Here is a 25,144-nt window from a genome sequence, read left to right as displayed (position 1 = left end):
ACTATGAAGCTTACAGTATAATGGACCTCAACCTAAATGGACCTAAAACATCCAAGTGCATGTGTAACTGTGAAGGGGACATTAGAATGTAACCTTTTCTGGTAATGTGGTAAACAATTATCAGTATAGGTTTGTGTGGAATGCTGGCACCATAGAAATAAAAATACAAAAGTAACAAATAAAAAGCAGTTATCTAAAACATCCTAAAGACATGAACCTGAGATTATCTGCAAATGATGACCTAGAACTGTAGAAGAATATGGGATTTATGTGAGGCATAGGTTGTTGAGTAGGGGTTTTAGTATAATGTTTATGCAGACATAAGTGCAACCACTAATCTTATATATTATACAGTCATTAAAAGTTCTGCCACTAGAAGGTAGTGTTTAATGCTTGTGCAATGTTGAACTACATGATTATGATGTCATGTCCTGTCGGTCTGTTCTGGTTGTTTCCAATAAAAATAAGTACTCAGCCATGTGTCCAGCAACATCTTGACTGGAACGAGTCATATCTGCAGCAGTTTTTCAATAAAAAGAAAAGTTTGAATGGTACATTTTTCAATCGAAATGATTATGTTGGATGTACAAGCAGCATTAAGAATAACTCCCACTAGGAATAAAATTAGTTATTTTCTTACCTTCCAATAATTCCTCAAAATCATCTACAAAGAATTCTCGTAAAGGAGGCCTCTTGGGCCTTTTCAAGGTGTTGACAAGTTGTTGAATTTTTGCAGACACTCTACTGCTTACAGGAACGCCTGCAGGACCAAAGATAATAAATATCATAAGCTAACTCCATGGAGGAGTAAAGCTGGCAGATGACAAAAGACAACTGCCGTTTTTATCTAAGCATTACAGAGGTCCAGTTCAACAACCAATGCAAGTTCATGTGGTGTAATATTACATACAATTATAGTGGGCCATTATAGCATATACCAGGATTTAACCTATATAAACCTTTATTCGTCCCATTGGGAAGATTTCTTTTCACTGTCTGTCCTGGAGATACAGTACTGTACAAAAGTTTTGAACAGGTGTGGAGAAACACTGTAAAGTAAGAATGATTTAAAAAATATATAATTTTAATTGTTTATTTTTATCAATTTACAAAATGCAAAGTGAGCGAGCAAAAGAAAAATCGAATACAAACCAATATTTGGTGTGACTACCCTTTGGCTTCAAACCAACGTTAATTCATACACTTGCACAAAGTCGGGGCTTGTATAGGATTAACATTGAGTGCAAGATTAAACAAGCACCAAGTAGGTGCTAATGATCATCAATTTCATATGTTGGTTGAAACACAGTCATTAACTGAAACAGAAGTTTAGGAGGCTTAAAGCTGGGTGAGGAACAGCCAAACTCTGCTACTAAAGGTGAGGTTGTGGTAGACAGTTTCATGTCACAGGTCATATACCATGGCAAAAGCAAAGCAAGACACAAGGGAGTTATAATGCAACAGCAAAGTCTCTCCCAGGCAAAGATTTCAAAGCAGACTTGTGTTTCTAGATGTGCTGTTCAAGCTCTTTTGAAGAAGCACAAAGAAACCGGCCATGTTGAGGACCGTAAGCACAGTAGTCGGCCAAGGAAACTTAATGCAGCAGATGAAAGACACATCATGCTTACTTCTCTTTGACATCGGAAGATGTCCAGCAGTGCAATAAGCACAGATCTGGTGGAAACCAGTGGGACCCAGGTATACCCATCTACTGTCCAGGGGAGGTCTGCCCAGAAGGTGTCTTTATGAAAAAATTGCAGCCAAAAATCCATACCTTCGATGTGGAAACAAACCTAAGTGACTGAGCTATGCAGGAAAACATAGGACCTGGGGTGCAGAAAAATGGCAGGGGTGCTCTGGCCTGATGAATCAGAATTTTAAATATTTGGCTGTATCAGGAGGCAGTTTGTTTGCTGAAGGGCTGGAGAGTGGTACAACAATGAGTGTCTGTAGGCGACAGTGAAGCATAGTGGAGGTTCCTTGCAAGTTTGGGGCTGCATTTCTGGCTAGGATCAATGGTGTTCTCAATGCTGAGTAATACCGGCAGATACTTCTCCATGATGCCAGGGAGACTTATAATGGGCCTCAAATGTATTCTGCAGCAGGATAATGACCCCAAACATGCAGCCAATAAGAACTATCTTCCGCTGAAAGAAGAACAAGGAGCCCTGGAAGTAATGGTTTGGACCCCACAGAGCCCTTATCTCAATATCATCGAGTCTGTCTGGGATTACATGAAGAGACAGACGGATTTGAGGCAACCTACATCCACAGAAGATCTGTGGTTAGTTCTACAAGATGTTTGAAACAACCTACCTGCTGAGTTCTTTCAAAAACTGTGCTTAAGTGTACCTAGAAGAATTTATGCTGTTTTGAAGGTAAAGGGTGGTCACACTAAATATTGAATAAATTAGGATTTCTCTTCTGTTCATTCACTTTTCATTTTGTTTATTGATAGAAAATAATCTAAAGCATTTTTTCACACCTTCCTAAAAAATTTACACAGCAGTGTACACCAGAAAGTAAAAGAAAAAAATGTGTCCAAAATGAAGAAAAAAAACATCTTAGATAGTTGTCATTGAAACAGGTATCCTTATTGGAAGATTTCCTCTTACCTTCTGTTCTAGTGACAGCCGTAAAATGTTGGATTTTCCATGACCGAGTTGTAGTCAATGGTTTGTAGGACAACCAGGGCAAACCCCCCATTGGGGACAGAAAATTATAAAAACCCGTGGGTGGATTTAAATATTTCCTAATCTATCAAAACAGAACAAAACCTTTTGGTCTTAAATTCGTGGAGTATATCTACTTAAGAGAAAATCATGGAGGCTGCCGTTGCCAATCATGTACAGTATTCTGAAAAAGACAAAGCTAGGCACCAAGTATTTTTTAAAAGACCAATAATGGGAACTGGGAATGATTTAACTGAAGGTTCTTTAACATTATATACATTAGATTTAGTTATTTTAACAAATACTTGAGAAAAAAATCAATATGATTAATCATTACATGCAATTTTTTGTTGATCCTATTTCCATTGTTTTTGTGCATATAGAAAACCATAAACATTTTCACACAAAGGGTCCTTAAAGCACAATACTACTTTTGTTCCCCAGGCATCAAACAACAAAAGCCAGAATACGTTGTGCCTCTTCAACTGCTTTTAAAGTTAAATAGGCACAATTCTGAATATATTAATAATGTATAAGCAGCAGTTTCATTCAATAAAAATTAAAAGCCCCAATAACAAATACACAAAAAAAAAAAAGCTATATGAAATCTTGCAAAAAAGCCAAGCTTGGTCCAGCCCTTTACTACCTTCTGGGTCTCTTTGTTGTTCAGCCATTCTACCCATCTCATTAAATTGGCCAACAGAAAGGCTTAGAAGGGGTAATGGCCATCAACATTTTGCAGAATTCAACATTTGCATATCATTTCAAAGCCTACAATAAATCTCTGGATCTGCAGAGTGTAATCCCTGTTTTATACATTATTTCATTACATGCCCAGTTCATGACAGGTTCCCATTATTCTAAAGGTAGCAGGCCTGTTATATGCACTGATAATAACTGGAATGCTTCAGTGATCTACCAGCAGAGGTTTAATGCACAAGCAATTAGTAACCCACAATGCCAGAGGCGATACTCATTACTGTGGGAGTAGAAAAATTGCAGGCCTGTGGAATACAGCAAGTATTAATTATTTTTCACTGCTCTCAAAATAATGAACTTCATCTCAAAAACAATGGACTGAAATTTGTTCACACAGATTTAGCTCGCCTTTCAAATCACCCGTGACTTTGGCTAAAGATAATAATTAGGACAAATAAGAACATAGCAGATTTTACATAGGAGGGTGGCTGACCTGCAGGTATGATCCAAATACCCAATAATCACCATTCAGTTTGAGCAGTGGTTAGGATTGGGCGGTTTCTAAATGTATTGAGGGTGGGTAGTTTTCACTCTGCCCAGTAGCCTTATGGCTAACTAAACTTGCAATACTATTTTATTCACTTCCAAGCTGAAAAATATTTACACATTTTACAAGTACAGTGAACCTTCAGCTAATATATTAATGCTGGATTTAGTCACCCACTGGCTTTTCATATCTCTAATGAACTCTCCACACTTTGGGTTAAAGCGGATATAAAAATATAATTTTAATTTAAACTTAAATAATATGCCCACTGAAGCGGCCAGTCTCAGGTGAAACACAGTGATGAATTGAATCCTCCTACAAAAGCTGTACTTGTTTATCTGCAGCCCTCTCTCCTCTACAACCTTACAATATACACAGATTAGTATTTCTCAGCTTTTAGGAGGAAAGGGGCCAGGATCCGATGTCACACACTGCACAGTACAGCGCTGAGTGTAATCTGAAACTTGAGTGGTGGGAAAGGACACACCCACCTCTACACAGTCCCACTGGGGTTGTTAATCACCTGTGTGCTGGGGAAGGAGGTGGATGAGCGCTCTTCAGGAAAAACTGTCAGTTTATAGTAGGGACTGGCCATAAAGGAATCACTTTGACACAGTGAACCAGCTAGAACATGTAGTAGTGAAATTTATGTAAAACCAAGAATCCCTGTTTTTTTATGCAAACATGTTGGAAATCAGAAAGGGTGTATAGCAGTGTGCAGAGGGTCAATTCAGATTTTTCAGTAAGAAAAAATAAAGCTACTCAAATTGACGGCTGCAAAACATAATTCCAGGTTCACTTAGTGCTGGCCCATATGACCAGTGGGAGGCCTTAGTCATTTGGCACACAGTGCATTAGCACCTTCGTGTGAGATTTGTTAGGGCTTGTGATTTAGGATGGGCAGCTACCATATAGGTCTTCGTTAGACTGCAAGGTCGACTTTGGATTCCTAGAGTACCCATAGGCATGAAATGATAGTAAAAACGACCATATCAAGAGATCAGTTCACAGTTAAAGCAGAACTAAACTCCCTCAATCAATTTGAACTATTTTTAGTACTTCTGCTACTAGTCTTAGTAAATAGATACGAAGATGTATTAAATGTACTTGTTTAACCTTTTTTTTTTCCATTTTTAGATGCTTCCTGGTTTCTAGCCTAGGTCATAAGGACATCACACAACCCAGAAGTTTTCACGGGCGTTTTTTTTTTTTTTCCTTCATCTGGAGGAGGGTGGAAGAGACTTTCTCAACTAAGCACACCCTCCTGCCCAGTGCCTGGGCGAAGGTCAGATGGAGTCCAGGACGAAAATGCTACATGAATCATCTGCCCTTACTCAAGATGGCCATATTGAGAAATGCCAGACAATGTTTTTCAAAGTGATTTCTCAACAAAAAAAAAAAAAAGCATGGAGACCATGGATGGATGGATGGGGGGGGGGGTGGATTTCTTTGAATAATACAGTTAAGTTCCACTTTAAGCAATACAGTAATACATATACAACATACGGACTAGAATAGTTCATAGGTACTCACCATCGCCCGTTTCCATAAGCTCAGCATTGCCGTATTTAGAGGTGACCCGTGACGTAGATCCCTGTGGCCTTTCTACTTGTATGGAGTGCTCTGAGGTGTACGTGGTAACGTCTGGAGGGGCTGAATGGTTTTCTGTAAAATATGGCACAACTTAGATGGACATAGAAGGTCATCTCCATTTTATGGACAAAACAAACTGGTCTTCAGGAATATTTTGCTGACATCCATCCCCCAGCACTGAGCAGAACAGCGGAATCCTGGATTTTTGGAGCTAATTTAACACACACAGAGCATGACTATTAACATTCACAATTACTTGTACAGGAAGCCAGCCATGACAGATGCATCACACATTTATAACATTGTCACTCTCAAATTAAAACTGAAGGGGGAAGGACATTAACAGCTAAGGCTTTGGCAAACAAACCAAAAAACCGGGAAGGGTGGAGCAAAGCGCAGGGATTGTTCAATACACATTATCAGGCATTTTACATATCATAGGTCAGGATACAAGCACTAGCTATGGGTTTTCAATATATGCGAAGGAGCTGCAAACAAGCCTTTTGTTTACAATATGAAACACACTGGACATGTATTTTAGCAATTCTTGCAAATTTAGAGAGATGAAACAGGTTTTATATGTCTAAATAAAAAGTCACACCCTTGAAGGAAAAGGCCGCTTCCCTGAGACCCCAGTGCTGTGACATCTTCTTAGACACACTTTACTTCACACTGAAATGGTAAATAGACTAAACCTATAACCCCATAAGAATTAAGGTCTTCGCTCAAGCTACAGTAAATCCATCCAGTGCTTCCTGCAATGAGTTCTGGGTGGGCAGGAGTCCATCTAACTCCTAACATACTATGGATATGCATAGAGAAAGGTCCCAAACATCGCACACCTAGCAAAGCCATTAGAAAACAGGTGAAAGCAGCCTCAGCCAGCTTCATTCAAAGCCATGCCACCAAAGACCTCCATGATATAGTCTCATGGGCAGGGTGAAATGTATTGGGGGGCGAGGCTGTGGATGAAGCTGGCTGAGGCTGCTTTCACCTATTTACTAATGGCTTTGCAAGGTGTGCGGTGTTTGGGACCTTCCCCTATGAATAGCTACAGGCTAAAGACAGTTTGAATCACAGCAGGTGCAGCAGGGTGGCCAAAATTCGAACCATGTATGGGCAGGCTTAATGTATCCAAGTTGCTCGATCGCTGCTAGCAGCAATCATTGTGTTGATTCCCTCCACCGGGAAAACACAAATGGCTGAGCGGGAGGGATTTCCCCATCAACACTGACTGTATTGATGTGATTTTCCTAACTGCAACCTGCCATGCAGCTAACCACTCATCTCAGTGCTCAGGGACACCCTGATGCCAGGCATACATTTCAACAAAAATCATCCCAAATGATTATTTTCGCATTTAATGTGTTTTATGCATGTTATTTACCTGTAAAAGTCTCCCTTGTGTAGACACCCAGAAGGATTGAGAGTGCTGCTGGGTGCCACCAACCACTTGCCTATATGCAGCAAAGGCAAAATTGGCAGCTTTGCATTTATAATTATTTGACTTGCATTGTTTTCCATCATAAGATGGAATAGTCCAATAAAGTGATTTACACAATATCACAATTATTCAAAACCTGGCTAGAACCTGAATAACAAGTAAACTTTATAAAATAGGACAATGCACCATAACTTGTGTGCCTACAGTGATGAAAATCTGGCCTGAGTATTAGAGAAATTATGCTACAGAGTATTGCTGTAAATTTTTTTTTATCCCAGAAGTACATTTTAATGTTCCAGTAAAATACAAATCTTTGGGTACAGCAATAATGTAATAATTGTGTGCACTATCAAAGAACAGAGCAGTGTTATAATCTCCTAGAGGTGTAAAAATAAAGCCGATTTTCCACTGCTAAATACTTGGCTCACCAAAGCAATCGTGTTTGAGGAACAAATTCCTTTTAAGTGCACCAGCCACCTATATATATATATATATATATATATATATATATATATATATATATATATATATATAAGCAAGGAATTAGGTTTAATTTGAACAGACAGCAAAAACGAAATGAGCATTACACTGACTGTGTGTCAAGGTTGCTATATTTTTATTTTTCCAAAAGGTATGCATGAAGGTCCCAACATCCAGGCAACAGCGAAAATGACTTTTTTGTTTCTTTTTCAAACACTATTAAATAGGAAAATGACATTGCTTTTATAAATGTATCAAATGTTTGACACAGCGCCAGAATTTGCACACGCGCAGACTGAGATCGGGTGCCATGTCCATTTACATACAGTTCTATAAGTGGAGGGCAGTAATGCCTCCTAAGATATCGACATTACATATCCCAGTAGGCATTATTTTCCTCTGTTCATAAAACAGGCTCCAGATCTCTGTCTGCACATGTGCAAGATCTGTCACTGCCTTTATTTACAGGCTGCAAGAGGAGACTGAATTACATAGTTACATAGTAGTTGAGGTTGAATAAAGACAATAGTCCATCGAGTTCAACCTGTGTAGGTGTGTGTGGCCGTAATCATCTCTCATACCCCTTTATGTTCTGATCCTTGAGATGTATGTCCAAGAGTATTTTGAAAGTAGCCATACTTCCCGCAGAAACTACCTTTTGTGGTAGAGAATTCCACAATCTTGTAGCCCTAACAGTAAAGAATCCCCTGCGTTGCCTGAGGTTGTCCTTCTCTGGACTCTCTCCAGCTCCAACACATCCCTCCTGAGGACTGGCGACCAGAACTGGACAGAATACTCCAGATGAGGTCAGACCAGAGTTTTATAAAGTGGTAGGATTATAGTTTTATCTATGGAATACATCCCCTTCTTTATGCATGCTAATATTCGGCTTTGGCAGCTGCCGCTTGACATTGCATGCTATTGCCTAGTCTATCCTCTACCAAGACTTCTAGATCTTTCTCCATTTTTGATTCCCCCAATTTTGTGTCATCTGCAAAAACTGATATAGAACTAATGATCCCGTCCTCAATGCTGTTTATGAATAAATCAAACAAGGTTGGTCCCAGGACTGAGCCTTGGGGGACCCCACTTACCACCCCAGACTAGTCTGAGTATGCGCTAATCATTACCAACCTTTGGACATGCCCTTTTAGCCAGTTCCGTATCCAAGAGCAAACCTTGTGGTCGATGCCTACAGACATTATTTTATAAATTAAGCGCTTGTGGGGAACTGTATCAAACGCCTTAGCGAAATCCAGGTACACCACATCCACTGGTCTCCCCCTATCTATCTCACAGCTCACCTCCTCGTAGAATGTTAACAGATTGGTTTGAAAGAAAGCCTATTTGTAAACCCATGCTGATTACTGCTGATGTTGTTGTCTTTAGGAAACTCTACAATATAGTCCCTTATCATCCCCTGCAGAAGCTTACATACTATCAATGTCAGGCTGACCGGCCTATAATTTCCCGACGCATGCCTCTGCCCTTTTTTGAATATCGGTATCACGTTAGCTTTCCTCCAATCCCCTGGTACATTTCCCGTCATAATACTGTCAGCAAAGATCAGGAACAGTGGTCTAGATATAGTTTTACTAAGTTCTTTGAGTACTCTCGGATGTACGCCATCCGAGCCTGGTGATTTATTTGTGTTCATTTTATCCAGCCTTTCCCCGATTTCACCCTCTGTTAGCCATAGCGTCAAGTCCTGTGAATTACTGCTAACCATACAGTCATGGTCAGTGTACCCCTTCTTTTCCTGTGTAAAGACTGAGGAGAAAAAAGTATTAAGCACGGTTGCCTTTTCAGTGTCCTCTGTAACCATCCTTCCATCATCGTTAATTATGTGTGCAACATGCTCTACCCTAGTTTTTCTGCTGTTGATATATTTAAAGAATTTATTAGGGTTCTTTTTACTATCCTCCGCTATTTGTCTCTCAAAGTTTATTTTAAACATTTTGATTTCGTATTTACTTTTCTTATTTGCCTCCTTGTATTGCTGGAAAGCCGATAATGTGCCCTCCGATTTATATTTCTTGAAGGCCATTGTTTTTCCCCTAATAAGTTTTTTAACATTACGGTTTAGCCAGCCAGGTTTGGCCTGGTCTCTTCTAAATTTATTTCCCATAGGAATGCACTGCGAGATGCATTTGTTTAATATGTTCCTAAAGCATTCCCATTTTTCCTCCGTGGTCAGTGTTCCTAGGGTTTGGTCCCAGTTTACCCTTTCCATCATCAAGCACAATTTGGGAAAGTTTGCCCTTCTGAAGTTTAGGGTTCTTATGTTCCTCTTGCCTTATTATATAGTTATTTACGCTAAATGTGATCATCCTGTGATCGCTAGAGCCCAGGTTTTCCTGGACTCCTACATCTGAGATTAGGTCTGGGTCATTAGTGATCAATAGATCCAGCACTGCATTTTCTCTAGTAGGAGAATCCACCAACTGAGACATGTAGTTGTCTTGTAAGGTTTCCATGAAGAGACGGGCCTTCTGTGAGTGTGTAGTACCCTCTTCCCAGTCAATGTCGGGATAATTGAAGTTCCCTAATATGATGACTGATCCCAGCTTTGCCACTTTACCCAACAGGGATATAAATTCCAGCTCTACCTCCTCCCTTTGGTTGGGTGGCCTATAACAAACCCCCACAATTACTTTTACCTTTACTTCTTCCCTCTGGAGTTCTACCAACACGGATTGTAACTCCATACTCATCCTTTCCATAATATCACTCTCTATCACCCTTACATTATTCTTGACATAGAGACATACCCCTCCCCCTCTTTTTCCTACCCTGTCCTTCCGGTACACAGAATACCCTTGGATATTGGCCAGCCAGTCATGTGAGGGGTCGAACCAAGTCTCTTTTATTCCCACAAGGTCCATGTCCTCCTCATGTACTATCATTTCCAACTCATCCATTTTATTAGCCTTTGGGAAGGCAGGCCGCACTTAGGCTCGGTTTCCACTAGTGCGACTTGCGGTGCGACTTGACACATGTCAAGTCGCACAGCAAGTCAAACCCCATTGTTTTCAATGGGGCACGTTTCCACTGCCGCGGCTTCAGTTGCCGCGACCTCAAAAGTAAATCGTGTACTACTTTTGAGCGCGACTTCCCTCTATATATGAGGGACAAGTCTAACTGAAGCCGCGGTTTACTTTTGCTACGAAGTCGTGCTAGAAGTAGCACGACTTCGTAGCCGCACTAGTGGAAACCTAGCCTTATTCCCTCTCCCGAATACTAACTTAACTCCTAAATAAATAAAACACAGACATATTTTAATGGCAAAAAATGTTTTGGCCACGGCATGTTTATTGGTGTAAACAAATATCAATACCTTTATCATCATACTGATGAAAATGTATTTAATAATTAAACTTAAAACTTTAATGACTGCAAATCCAAATTTGCTCAGTCATAGAGGACTCGAGCACCAATATCATAAACCATAACTACCAGTCCCCCCTTTAAATAAAAAGGGTGACAAACCACATATCGTTCCTTGCGACAAGGGAAGTGGTTTGGGGAGCTTGTTGTGCCGTTGAAAGACCCACTGGCAGCTACCTCATAGTGGGGCTCCTTTATACAATGGAGCCCCACTTTCCTTAGTATCACGTGACCTTCCGAATATTCCAAAGGTCACGTGATACCTTTTCTTCCCGCCTATGCCCCATTTTAAATACTTAGGTGTTCTTACCTATGGCAAGTACACTTACTATTCTTTCACATATACATTATTCTTATTATAGTGAAATAATTTGGCACCCTAACTCCTCCCACAGTTTTTACACTACATAGACAAGTAATATACCGAAATGAGCGGATTGTTCCCTATTGCGTTTCTCTTACTTTTTGGAAGGTTTTGCCAAATGGTTTAATTTTTGTGGCGAAATTGGCAAAATTGGCCCCATAGGAATGAATGGCGGAATGTTCAAAACTAGAGTGGGGCCTGAAAACAGAAGGTGAGCGAAGAAATCTTGCCACGATTTCTAAACTGCTGCCACTCCCTCATTCTTAAGGCCACCTACACAAATATTACATCAAAACGTTCGCCTATCCCAGCTGCCACTTAACATGTTTACATCTAAGCCATAGCCCTAATAGTTTTTATACTATGACCTTTTGTTTCCAACTCACGCCGTCCATTGACATTCATTGAAACTGCACTCAAACCATCTCAAATTTCAAAGCCGTTTTCTAACCTGTGACTGTGCCTTCAGTTTTAAGGTTTCATAGACATACTACACAACAAAAATCGGATTTTTGTAAGATCTTACCGTAAAATCCTTTTCTCTTAGCTCATTGACAGACGTAGTCTTCTTGATTCACAAGAACTGGGTTATGTTGTCTCCGCAGGAGTAGGACTAGGCAGAAAAGAAAAAACGTTCTGGCTCCACCCTAGGGGCAGTCCCAGAGGGTATATCCTCCCTCTCTCTGCTACAAGGCATCAGTTCTGTCACAAAGCAGCAACAGAGAATTTAACCCAACCCAACTCAATGATAGAGGGGCGGGTACTACGTCTGTCAATGAGCTAAGAGAAAAGGATTTTACGGTAAGATCTTACAAAAATCCGATTTTCTTTGTCGCTCATTGACAGACGTAGTCTTCTTGATTCACAAGAACTGGGACATCCAGAAGCAGTGCCACAAATGAGGGGTGGGATTGACAGAAATCAAAATCCAATCTAGAAGCCCCAACCGGTGCCAAACTAGAAGTTTTAAAGGCTCATTATAAACAAAGAATGAGACTCAAATAAAAATTCCAACGGAAAAAAACCCTCGAGGTAGACCACTGGTCTCCTCAAATGGCGGCCTGCAAAACCTTGCGGCCAAACGAGGCATCAGACGATGCCATTACATCAACTTTATAATGTTTTGTAAAGGTATGCACCGACGACCAGGTAGCCGCCTTGCACACCTGGACCACTGACGCCTGATGGCGAAAGGCCCATGACGCACTAAGTGCCCGAGTGGAGTGCGCCTTAACAGAGAACGGGGGCTCCCGACCCTTAATAGAATAAGCCTGTACCACCGTCTGTCTGATCCATTTGGAAATAGTCGCGGCAGATGCAGGCAACCCCTTTTTGGGTCCATCCGGGACCACAAAAAGTGAATCCGTCTTGCAAAACGAGTCTGTCGTTTTCAAGTATACCCTGATCGCCCGAACCACATCCAAGGAGTGTAAAGCAAACTCCCGAGGATGACTGGGCTTAGGACACAGGGAAGGTAATACAATTTCTTCATTCAGATGAAATTCTGAAACCACTTTTGGTAGGAAGGATGGATTCGGACGAAGAACCACCTTATCTCTATGAACCACCAGATATGGGGAACGACAAGATAATGCGGCCAGCTCTGACACCCTGCGAGCAGAAGTGATAGCCACCAAGAAGGCCACCTTCTGGGACAACGTAGGTAGAGGAATCTCCCTAATATCTTCAAAGGGAGGTTTCTGAAGAACCGACAATTCTAAATTAAGATCCCAGGGTGGTAACGGCGCGCGCACTGGCGGAGCCAGATGTCGCACCCCCTGGATGAAATTCCGCACCAAGGAATGAGTAGCCAAAGGCTTCTGAAAGAAGATAGCTAAGGCTGAGACCTGACCCTTGATAGTACTCAAGGCCAGTTTCTGCTCAACCCCTTGTTGCAGAAAAGCTAATATTCGACTAACCGAATAAGACCGTGGACGGAACCCCAGAGGTTCACACCATGCAATGTAGGACTTCCATGTGCGATGATAAATCTTTCTGGAAGTTGCTTTCCTTGCTTTAACTAGAGTAGGAATAACTGAAGCTGACAAACCCTTGTCCTTCAGCACCTGGGTCTCAATAGCCAGGCCGTTAAAGCCAGCGATCGTAAAGCAGGATGGAAGATCGGTCCCTGAGACAGTAGGTCCTCCCTGAGAGGAATTCTCCACGGGACATCCGCCACCAGTCTGACCAAGTCGGCGTACCACGCTCGGCGAGGCCAGTCCGGAGCTACCAGGATTACTGGAATTCCTTCCTCCTCTATCCTGCGAAGAAGTCTTGGCAGTAACCCGAGAGGAGGGAAGGCATACATTAGCTGGTATTGCCCCCACGGGGCAAGCAGTGCGTCTGCGGTCTCTGCTAGAGGATCGCGGGAGCGAGCCACGAATCTCTGTACTTTCCTGTTGAATCGTGATGCCAACAGATCCACATCCGGGGTGCCCCAACGTAGGCACAACTGGTGGAAAACTTCTGGATGGAGGGAAAATTCCCCCTGATCCAGAGTCTGACGGCTGAGATAATCTGCCTGCCAATTTTCCACCCCCGGAATGAACACCGCAGAGATCGCTGGAACAAATCGTTCCACCCAGCGAAGAATGCAAGCCACTTCCTTGGCCGCTCGGACACTCTTGGTGCCCCCCTGGTGATTGACATAAGCCACGGCCGTGGCGTTGTCCGACTGGATCCGAACCGGGCTGCCCTGGAGCTGCTCGGTCCAGTGAATCAGACAAAGTCTGATCGCTCTCAGTTCCAATACATTTATCGGCAACCTGGATTCTTCCGGGGACCAAAGTCCCTGGACAGATAACTGACCGAGAATTCCTCCCCATCCGGATAGGCTGGCATCCGTGGTCACTATCGTCCAATATATTGGCAGAAATGACTTTCCCTGGCTGAGCATCGGAGACCGAAGCCACCACACCAGAGACTCTCTGGTCTGTTTGCTCAATCGGATCTGATTGTCCAGGGATTCCGGATTCCGATTCCATCTGAGAAGAATCTCTTGCTGAAGAATTCGGGTATGGGACTGGGCAAATGGGACTGCTTCGAAGGAAGCCACCATCAACCCCAGAACCCTCATGCAAGTTCGAAGAGAAGACCAGCTGTTGGATAGTAACAACTGGACTGCTGATTGAATCTTCCGGAGTTTCCCTACCGGAAGGAAAACTCTTGTCCTGACTGTGTCTAGAATTAGACCCAGATATTCGAGCCTCTGGGTGGGAACCAGAAATGACTTTTGCTGGTTCACCAGCCACCCGAATTCCTGTAAAGAAATTATAGTAATTTCTATGTTTTGTAGCAGGGTCTGAGGAGACTCTGCATGAAGCAGGAGATCGTCTAGGTAACCTAGAATCGATATGCCTCTTTGGCGCAGTAGTGCCAACATTGGGGCCAACACCTTCGTGAAGACCTGAGGAGTCGTGGCGAGACCGAAAGGTAACGCCACAAACTGATAGTGGTTCTCTTCTACGGAAAAGCGTAGAAACCGCTGATGTCCTGCGAAAATGGGAATGTGAAGATAGGCGTCCTTGATGTCTATGGACGCTAGGACATCCCCTGGATGCAGGAAGGCTGCTACTGTGCGAATGGATTCCATCTTGAATTTTCTTATGTTGAGAAAGGAATTGAGTGCCCTTAAGTCCAGAATTGGACGCACTTTGCCCTCTTTCCTGGGTATTGTAAATAGGTTTGAATAAAACCCCTGAAAACGTTCTGTCCAAGGAACGTGGACTACCACTCCTTGTTGTAGTAAATCCGTGACTGCTCTCCGCAGATCTTCTAGACGATCCGGGGATAGTCGGATATTGGAAGGGAAGAATCGCGCCGGTGGGAGAGATCGAAACTCGATCTTGTACCCTGACCTTATGACTTTGCAAACCCACTTGTCCGGGATTCTGGAAAGCCATGGATCCGGGAACCGGCGAAGACGTCCCCCCACCCCAGTTATGGGTGGGGGCGCACCTTCAGGCTTTGGACGATTTATCTTCAGGTCTGGAGGGGGCGGGCTTTTGCTTGCCCGACCAACGTCCCCTGAAGCCTCCTGAAGGAGCTTTGGAGGACTTAATTTTTTCACCCGCGAGAAGAAAAAACTTTTTGTGAGCAGAGAAAGAAGGCCCTCGTCTTTGACGAGGTCCTTTACCTTTAACATTTTGCGGTAAAAAAGGTGCTCTTTCTTCCCGTGAGATCCTTAATGATCTCATCTAAGTTGGCTCCAAATAGACGCTCTCCTAAAAAGGGGATATTAGCCAATGCTTTTTTGGAACCTTGGTCGGCTAACCAACCTTTTAGCCACAGTGTACGCCTGAGAACCACTGCTGAAACTGATGCTCGCGCCAATAATGGAGTGGCGTCTAACGCCGCATCACACACAAACTGTAACCCCTGTATCATTTGTTCCAACAAATCTGATACCGCCTGAGGGACCTCTTCTAAGTCCCGGCATAACCACTTGGTCCATTCAGTTACAGTCTGCGAAACCAGTCCAATAGCAATTATTGGTCTGAAAGCTGATCCAATAAAGGAAAACATGGTGCGAGACATAGCTTCTATCTTGCGATCCACTGGATCTTTAAAAGACGGGGCGTCTTCTAAAGGAATAACCGTGGCTTTATTCAATCTAGCAATTGGTGAATCCACCACAGGTGGTTCTGTCCATTTCTTAATGAGGGTTTCCTCAAACGGATAACGCCTGTTAATGCGTTTAGAAATAGCAGAAGTGCGTTTTGGCAGACTCCATTCTTCTTTGATTGGATTGCCAAAACATTTGGGCAATGGAAAAACCTTCGCTACTTTGATGCGTTTTTTAGTCCCAAAGGGGATTTCAGTTTCAGCTATTTCCGACGGAATACCCTGTAATCTTAAGGATTCTTGAACAGATACAATGAGTGCGTTTACCAACGCTTCCTCTCGGGCTATGGCTGATGCCGAAACATCCTCCTCACTGTCTGAAGAGACAGTACCCGAGACACCAATCCCAGATGAAGTACCTGCAACTGCAGAAATAGGCTCAGATTCTGAATCCGAAGTTTCAGATAATAAGGGGTTCGGCGGGGGTCGCTTTCTTGCGCCCTGTCCCTGACAAGCCACTTCCACCCGGGACACAAAAGTTTCCATAATAGCTGACAATGATTCAACCGTCAGTGGGGTGCTGGAGGATCCTGCAGACACCTCGAGGGGATCCGGTGGAGATACATGAGTGGCAGGGTCCATGTTAATTCAGGACACCTCTGCCAGAAAAAACAAAAACTTTTTTTTTCTTTTAAATAAAAAATACCTCTTTTTTTTTTTTTTTTTTTTTTATGTGTATCCCCCTAGCGCAATAGCGCCCCTCAGAGTACCTGCTTCTCGATCCCCACAGAGAAAGAGAGGGACCCTCAAGGCTCACCACCCGATGCAGAGAAGTTTCCAACCAACTGCAGTCAGCGTCTGTCTTTTACAGACTGGAAAGAGCTGTGTTAGTTTTCCCGGGTAGAAGGACGTGGCTCCGCCCCCTGTGTACGCCTTCCGGCGTTCCCAGCTCTCCACGAGGTAGCTGGGCTCATCAAACATGGCCGCCCCCATACAGGAGACAATAGACTCCAAAAACATGGCGGCCGGCGTGACCTGAGGACATTCATGCACCCGGTCTACGGCAAAATGGCGGCGGACTGCCGAAATCGTTTTTCCCAGCACATCCACCTGCATCTCTGCTAAATGGCGGTTTATCGATCTACAGGAGGTACACTACAATTAAGGTAGGATTATACCTCCTATGTCTGCTGTAATACTACAGTCTGCTGGGTAGAGTGTTAGCTCTCAAACCAAGTCCACTTCCCACCAAACACATGCTGTATATACAAGGGGGACTTTTAGTGTCAGACAGATACTGACCATGTATGGAGGGGCCCATAATTCATACTGCCTCATAACGAGGAAAAAAGGGAACGTTTACTCACCATATCGAACCGACAGGCACCCTCTCTTCACAATACCCTCTCCACCGGGGTGGGGGGTTGTGGACCACTCCGGACGCCTCGACTCTCTGGTTCCTGGCGTCCAAGCGAGACTTTTAACTCGCAAGGTCAGTCCCTCCAATGGGACTCCGTCGCGGCCGACCCAGCGCGGAGCTCTGGTCTGCACGCGCTCGTAGGCAGAAACCGGGGTGACCACTGGATCTCAACATCCAGCCCGTCGCCTGGCCCCGCATACTTACTTGAATGTGTCGCGGCCGACCAAGCGCAATGCAATGGTCTGCGCGCGCTCATAGGCCGGCTGGGGTGACCACTGGTGTCGCCCAGTCCGGCGTATTTGCTTGAAGATCTCACAGGAAAAAACACTGGAGAAAAAACTACCTAAAAAATATTTTTTCTAAAAAAAAAAATCTTGCCAGGACCAGAGATCCCAGCAAGGAACTTCGGTCCTTACTCCTGACTAGACAGAAAGAAACTGATGCCTTGTAGCAGAGAGAGGGAGGATATACCCCCTGGGACTGCCCCTAGGGTGGAGCCAGAACGTTTTTTCTTTTCTGCCTAGTCCTACTCCTGCGGAGACAACATAACCCAGTTCTTGTGAATCAAGAAGACTACGTCTGTCAATGAGCGATAGAGAAATGTATTGTGATTTCTACAGTATAACTCTCTAAGCTGTGAGATTTAGAGCTTTTACACTAGAGCCGTATGAAGATGGGCACCTCCAACTTTGGTAAGTTGCCCCATAAGAATGAATAGCAGAATGTTCTGGAATATTCAAAACTAGACCGTTTGTTTTCAACTGCCAACATTTCTTAACTGCTGCCACTTCCACACAAACTGCTGCCACTTCCACACACACAGTTACTATGCCCACTCCAGCTGGAGACTACCGGTAGCGGCAAGAATACTTCACACAATTCCCCCCAGAAATTGTACGTTTTCTACTGAAAGATATAGTACCTTTATTCTTTTTTTGTTTTTTTTTTTTCAAAGGCTAGGCCTCGGCGAGAATGGAGGCAGGAGGCAAACTGGAGTAAAAAAGGATAAATAAAAAAGATATAATAATATTTGGTAAAGTATACAAGTTAACTGGAGCTCATGTATGGAAATGTAATAATTAGCCCCAGCAAACAGCTAATCCACTTCCTTGTCTAAGAAGGTTCCCATTTATCCAGGTTGTGGTATGCAGAAGTAGTCCCATTCAACTGGACTTGTGCTTTATGTTGAGGACATTTCATAGCTTCTCCAAGCCACTTCCAATGGGATATCCTTCCAACACTCAATGGAACTGAAGAAGTAACTCAGAGAAGCTATGAAACATCCTCAACATTAATGCACAAAATAAGTTGAATGTGACTAACTACTACCAGCCTTCCCATTCCTATGCTTGTTTATCCAAAAGACCCAACACACAAACCTAAATGAAGTAACTATGTGTACTCAATGCAGTGTAGTGAGAAATGCAAAGACTTCTAAATTAGGGAGACTAAACTATTTAAAAAAATTGGCCCAACTTGGGAGGGTAAGGCCCCTTTCACACTTGTGGGACTTGTTCTGTGACTTGGGACTGCAAAGTTGCATGACAAGTCGTACCCTATGATTTCCAATGAGTACTATTCATTTGTGTGGGACTTCAAGTCACAGCGACTTTGAGGTATTCCGTACACTACTTTGGTCCAACTTTGATGCCACTTGAGGTCCAGAGACCTCAAGATTACGCAGGCATTGCTTTATCTCGTGTCAAAGTCACAGCAAAATTGTGCGACTTTCAGGACGCACAAGTGTGAAAGGGGCCTAAAGTCTACTGGTCAAAAGACAGTTTTTGGATAGTGAGGTGCACTGAACAGAATGAAGCAAATGGTTCAAAAGAGGCATTATAACCAGTTGCCAACTGCCCTATAGCAATTTTACTGCTACAGGGTGGCTGCGCTGCGCAGGATCACGTGTGTGTATGTATGTATGTATGTATGTATGTATGTATGTGATCCTGGACTTCCGGGTATCGGGCACAGCGCCAGCACATTACCACTCTGTCAGTACAGAAGACATGGATCCTGTGTTCCTGCAAAGTAGGAACACCCATCCATGCCTTCCACTAGTAAAAACACCTCCCACACTACACTAAAACACTAGCTAGGCACACAGTTTACCCCCTTTATATGCCCCTGTTAACCCCTTCCCACTCAGTGTCATTAGTACAGTGACAGTTCATTTTATTTTAGCAATGATCACTGTCTTAGTGTCACTGGATCCAAAAAAAAGTGTCAAAAGTCGGTTAGTGTCCGATGTGTACGATTTGTCCGCCGCAATATCAAAGTCCCGCTATAAGTGGCTGATCGCCGCAATTACTAGTAAAAATAAATAAAAATTCCATAAATATATCCCATAGTTTGTAGACACTATAACTTTTGCGCAAACCAATCGATATATGCTTACTGAGATTTTTACAAAAAATATGTAGCAAAATATGAAAAAAAAAAAATACATAAAAATATTGGCTATGGATTTTGGATATTTTTTATAGCAGAAAGTAAAAAATATTGCTTTTTTCTTTTTTTTTTTTTTTTTAATTGACAGTTTCTTTTAGTGGAACACAAATTCCACTAAAAGAAAGCTTTTTTTCTGTGGGGAAAAAAAGGTGCAATTGTCAGTTAAAGTAACGCAGTGCCATATCGCAAAAATTGGCCTGGTCATGGGGGGGGGGGGGGGATCTTATGGAGCTGAAGTGCATAAAGGCCATCTATGTCAAACTGGAACAGCCATCCCTAACAAGGGGTGGGGGGCCTTCTAAACAACTGATCTTCCGCATATAATGCTATTTTAACACCCTCAGTAAATTGAAGGATTAACACATATACGGTCTTCCTGACACCCAGGATGTGATTATGTAACTAGAACAGGGTGCTTCCAGATCTTTCACACCTCCTGTCCTTGATTAGATTAGGATGTCTGTGCTGTGCTGGAGTACATTACTGACACTCACTGGAACTGAAGAAGTGGCTTTTATAAGCTTCAAAACGTGTTCAGTATTACAGAACAAATCCGGTTGAATGTCATTAACTACTATTAGCTGTACCTGGATAAATGAGAACCTTTACAGGCAAATAGATGCAATTTAACAAATAGTCAAATCACAAGTAGTACAATGAGCAATGACAGATTGCAAAGTGCAGTAACCAAAATAAGCAAATCAGCAGTTATCTACTGTAAGGCCAGGTTCAAGTCTGGGGTCCAATGCGCGTCTGTTCACTGGTTTAGATGCAATTCAGATCTGAATTTCTGCCTGAATTCGCACCTGAACCTGGACCTAAACACGCACAGGACCCTTTTGAAATTTGCTCTGCGGCCACCCTGGACCTGTGTGAATCGGCTCCATTAGGAGACGACCACACTCCCTGCATCTCCGCCTCCAATTTGAACAGAGATGTATAGTAACGAAGTAGAACTACTTAAGTACTGTACTTAAGTACCGAAATGCGGTATCTGTACTTTCCTAGAGTAGAATTTTTTTCTCCTACTTCTACTTTTACTTCACTACATTTTTTCGATGATTTCGATACTTCTACTCAAGTATTTTTTTTTTGTGCTGCATAGTTACTCGTTACTTTTAAAAAAATTACCACTGCCAGAACAGTAGATGGCAGGTTGCATAAAGCTCAAAAAAATGTGTATAATGTCATTTGTAAATCAGCGCATACGAAAATAAAGGCTGTGTATAATAAAAGCTGCTATACCAAATCTTTCCAATAAAAAGAAAATATGAAACAAACAAATAAATGGTGCTACAGCACTTAAAGTGCATCAAGAAACTACTAACAAACACAGGTTAATCATTTAAATAAATCATTTGAAATAATAAAAACAATATGATGTTCAAACTTTTGACTTATTTCTTTAATAACTACATAACACAGTACTTGTACTTCTACTTTCAGTACTTGAGTAGAAATTTTTTTTCAAAACTACTGGTACTTTTTACTTTTAGTACTTAAGTAGCAAATTTTTTGAAAAAACTACTTGCAATACTTAAGTAAAAAAAAATGTTGAATACTTTAGTACTTCTACTTAAGTAACTTTTTCTGCGAGCACTTCCACTTCTACTCAAGTAATTTTTTGATCGAGCACTTGTACTTTTACTCAAGTAGAAATTTCGAGTACTTTATACAAGTCTGAATTTGAATAAATGTGAACCCAGCCTAAGACAGCAATATTCTGAAGACAATTTGGTACAACAGGGCAAATGCACTTTACAAATCGTCATTTCTCTCTCTTCTTTTGTAATGAATAGGTCTGACAGTTCTATCATTTACTTAGCCTCATACTGAGGAACCTCCCCATATTTAAGAATAAGCATTATTTGAAAATATTCTGATATTAGCAGACTTTGCCATCCATAGTTACAAACCAATGTTCAATTCTAGGTCGCCAAGATCTCCTCTAGGAACCTGTTGTTTGACGAAAGGATACCAGTTTTTTAAAACTAAGTGGCATTCCAGCTTGCCCACAACTAGCCTTAAAATCATGCCCTGCCCCCTCCTAACAGCTATGCTAACTAACCTGTACATGAAGGATGTATATAGTTATCTTTTTACAGTAGGGTGACCAGACGTCCCCGGGTTCCCAGGACAGTCTCCAGACTGAGGACACTGTCCCTGGACCAAGTCTGTCCCTGGTTTTGTCCCCAGATTCAGGGCCGGATTACTGTACACAGGGCATGTTGTGGGGGGAAGGGCTAAGAGGTGGCTGCAGATATAATCTGTAAAAGAAGGGTGCAGAGGTGAGCTATGCATGTGGGGACAGAAGTGTCCTCTGTGCATAGTAAACCTCTGAACCCTGCACTCTATGCCAAACACCCTCCTGTGTATTATGTAGTCCTGTGCCCAGCGCTCTGTGTATTATGTAGTCCTGTGTCCAGCGCTCTGTGTATTATGTGGTCCTGTGCCCAGTGCTCTGTGTATTATGCAGTCCTGTGCCCAGCGCTTTGTGTATTATGCAGTCCTGTGCCCAGTGCTCTGTGTATTATGTAGTCCTGTGCCCAGGGCTCTGTGTATTATGTAGTCCCGTGCCCAGGGCTCTTTGTATTATGTAGTCCTGTGCCCAGTGCTCTGTGTATTATGTAGTCCTGTGCCCAGGGCTCTGTGTATTATGTAGTCCTGTGCCCAGGGCTCTGTGTATTATGCAGTCCTTTACCCTGCGCTCTGTGTATTATTCAATCCTGTGCCCCGCTCTCTGTGTAATATTTAGTCCTGTGCCCAGCGCTCTGTGTATTATTCAATTCTGTGCCCAGCTCTCTGTGTAATATTTAGTCCTGTGCCCAGCGCTCTGTGTATTATTCAATCCTGTGCCCAGCTCTCTGTGTAGTATGTAGTCCTGTGCCCAGCGCTCTGTGTATTATTCAATTCTGTGCCCAGCGCTCTGTGTATTATGCAGTCCTGTGCCATTTGCCAATACATAAAAAAATATGTCCCCGAATTTCATTTAAAAAAATCTGGTAACCTTAATTTACAGGGCCCAGCTCCCTTTTGTCAGCCAGCATTGGCTGCAGGGGAGGGGAGGGAGCGACAACAATGGGTGGGCCATTGAAGCCTATGAGTGATATCACTGTTGCAGGCTTCATTAGCTGTTGTTGGAGCACTCTCTCCTCTCCCTTGCAGCCGCTGCTGGCTGACACAGAAGAGCTCACGCAACTGGACTGAACTGGCCTAAAGTAAGTATATATACACCTTTCTTTCACAGGTTTGTTAGCATAGGTATTAGAAGGGGGAGGGGACAGTTTAAAGGCTAGTTAGGTGTAAGCTGGAATTCTACCTAAAGGCCTAATTATGTTAAAATGTTACTTTGTTTCCTTTTAAAGACTGATCCCCTGAGCGCAAGTGCCATCACCAAGTTAACTGTCAACAAGCTGAACACACCACAGTGAAAAGACCTTTGCAACCTAATAGTGTTGTGGTCTAGTCTGAGATAAGTGCCAAAAATCTAAATTCAGTGTAAGTCAACCAGCTACTTACCCGACTTCTTCCTATACTGGCACAATCTGGACCACCTGCAATTACCCCTGTTTCTTGCATGCCAACCCCCTATCCCTTCCCTCTATGTAATACAACCATTGTATAAGTTGTTGTATACAATGTGAAAGCCAACATAATTCTAAAAAATAATATGGGCATCACATTTGCTTTATATTCATGTTACACACAAGTAAAAGCACAGTAAATGCAACTCACATACAGTTCAGTTACCACTGTGCTTGTACCCCCTGGCATATAAGCCTCATTTATATAGCAAAAGGAAAGCTACAGAAACTAGATTATTCCTTTCATTCTCAAATAGAGCACTAAGAGAATGGCAAGATGCATCAGACTGAGCAGCTAATACAGATCTTCCACAGACACATTTAATCAGAATTGTGATATGACTCTGCAGCAGCACTTCTCAACCCTGTATATACTGTATACTCCGTGCAGGCAAAATCAAGCCTCCCAAACACAGAGCAGGCATTTATCCGAAAACTTTCAGCTAGAAGCACTGACCCGAATCGTGTTAACCTACAATCATGCACAAATCTCTAAATACTCCATTAAAGTCTGACTGTGACAACAAATACTGCTGGACTATGCTAGGGCTTCTCCTAATTCTAAATACAATGCAGTCAACAAATAAAACAAGGAATATAGATCAGCACAAAACATACAGCGGTGCTACTACATGCCACTGGAAAAACAGCATATATGTAAAAGATTCTCAATGGTAAAGGACAAACACAGGCAACAAGGGAAGAGGGACTGTACAACAAAAAATGGGGGTTGTAATACTCTTACGATTTATTCAAACCTCCACCTGTATGATAAAGGGGTTGATGTTCAGGGCCGCTGATAAGGAAGTACAGCCAGCCCCTCCTGTACTGGGCTCAGGCTCCATCAGTTCAAAAGGGGGGCCCAGACATCTGCTGAGCAGGAGGGCCAGCTGTGCTACCTTACTGCAGACACTGATCCTTCTCTGCCTTCCCCTGCAGCACTGCTGGCTTCTCTTCTGCTCCCTTCCTCCAGCTGTGCTGCAGGGGGATCAGTTCTAGCCCCATCCCTCTGATTTCTGGGCCCTCCTGTGCACCCCTTTTCCCCACAGTTTGGATGGCTTCTCTCCTCTCCTGCCAGCAGCTGCTGAGGGCACACAAGGGGATGTTTCAGGATGGACAGTGGAGGAGGGGCCGGTAAACATGTCATATAATAATGATTTTAGTGTATTTTTAGTGAAAATATAATTTGATATTTTCTGTGGGGTGGGGGGGGGGGGGAGCAGGCCCTGTCAGTTAGGCAGTATGGGGTCATATGATTTCTAACAGCAGCCCTGTTCATTTTAGTAACTGGGATCCTCTTGCTGATGGTGGGCAAATGGCTTTAGCGGAGCATTGTCCCTTTACTTACATTCCCTTGTGTTTAGTAGTAAATATCCTTCTGATCATGATATCCTTCATGCGGAAGCAAAAATCTATTTTGTCTCGCTTTATATCAGATGATGCTGACATGTAGGGATTTGACTTTAAAACAGCAAACCATAATAAATGTGTCTTCACTGTGTAATTCATCCACTTTAGTGGATTAGTGGTTTGGTTTAACAATTTGTTTATTTACAATACAAAGCAGCAGTTTTAGCAATTTTTTTATTGTTTGAAAAGAATTGTATTAGCCAGACTTTGCTATTCACAGTTCCAAAACAATATTCTATACTAGATTCCCAAAGCATCCTCTAGCTGACTTGGAACTACAAGGACTTTGGAGGAACGTACAGGTGATGACACAAAGAAACACAATTGTGTGATCTTACCGAAAACAAACGTAGTCAATTTTCAGATAGGCCTCAAACAACTTTACAAATGGTCATCTTGACACCCATACTAGTGATCGACTGATATAGTTTTCTTTTTGCCGATACCGATATTTTGGTCATCGCATATCGGTATCGGCCGATTTTGGTTGATATTTTCGTACATTAAAAATGTTTTTTATTTTTTTCTTG

At 42.6% G+C, this 25,144-nt stretch overlaps 1 protein-coding gene across 5 annotated transcripts in view; it reads right to left on the bottom strand.

The window, feature by feature from the left end:
* DIP2C (disco interacting protein 2 homolog C) overlaps positions 1–25,144 on the bottom strand; it is a 762,684-nt gene that overhangs the window by 301,543 nt on the left and 435,997 nt on the right. For all 5 annotated transcript variants that reach the window (XM_082258569.1, XM_082258570.1, XM_082258572.1 and 2 more), the window contains 2 exons: positions 5,452–5,583; positions 641–760 (listed from right to left, as the gene is read on the bottom strand). In XM_082258569.1, the coding sequence (XP_082114695.1) occupies positions 641–760; positions 5,452–5,583 (252 nt within the window). The remainder of the gene's footprint in view (positions 1–640; positions 761–5,451; positions 5,584–25,144) is intronic.

The sequence above is a fragment of the Pelophylax lessonae genome, assembly GCF_965119305.1.
Source record: "Pelophylax lessonae genome assembly, chromosome: 5".
NCBI lineage: Eukaryota > Metazoa > Chordata > Amphibia > Anura > Ranidae > Pelophylax > Pelophylax lessonae.
Note: the sequence above shows the minus strand (reverse complement) of the source record. Positions and strands in the feature narration are given on the sequence as shown.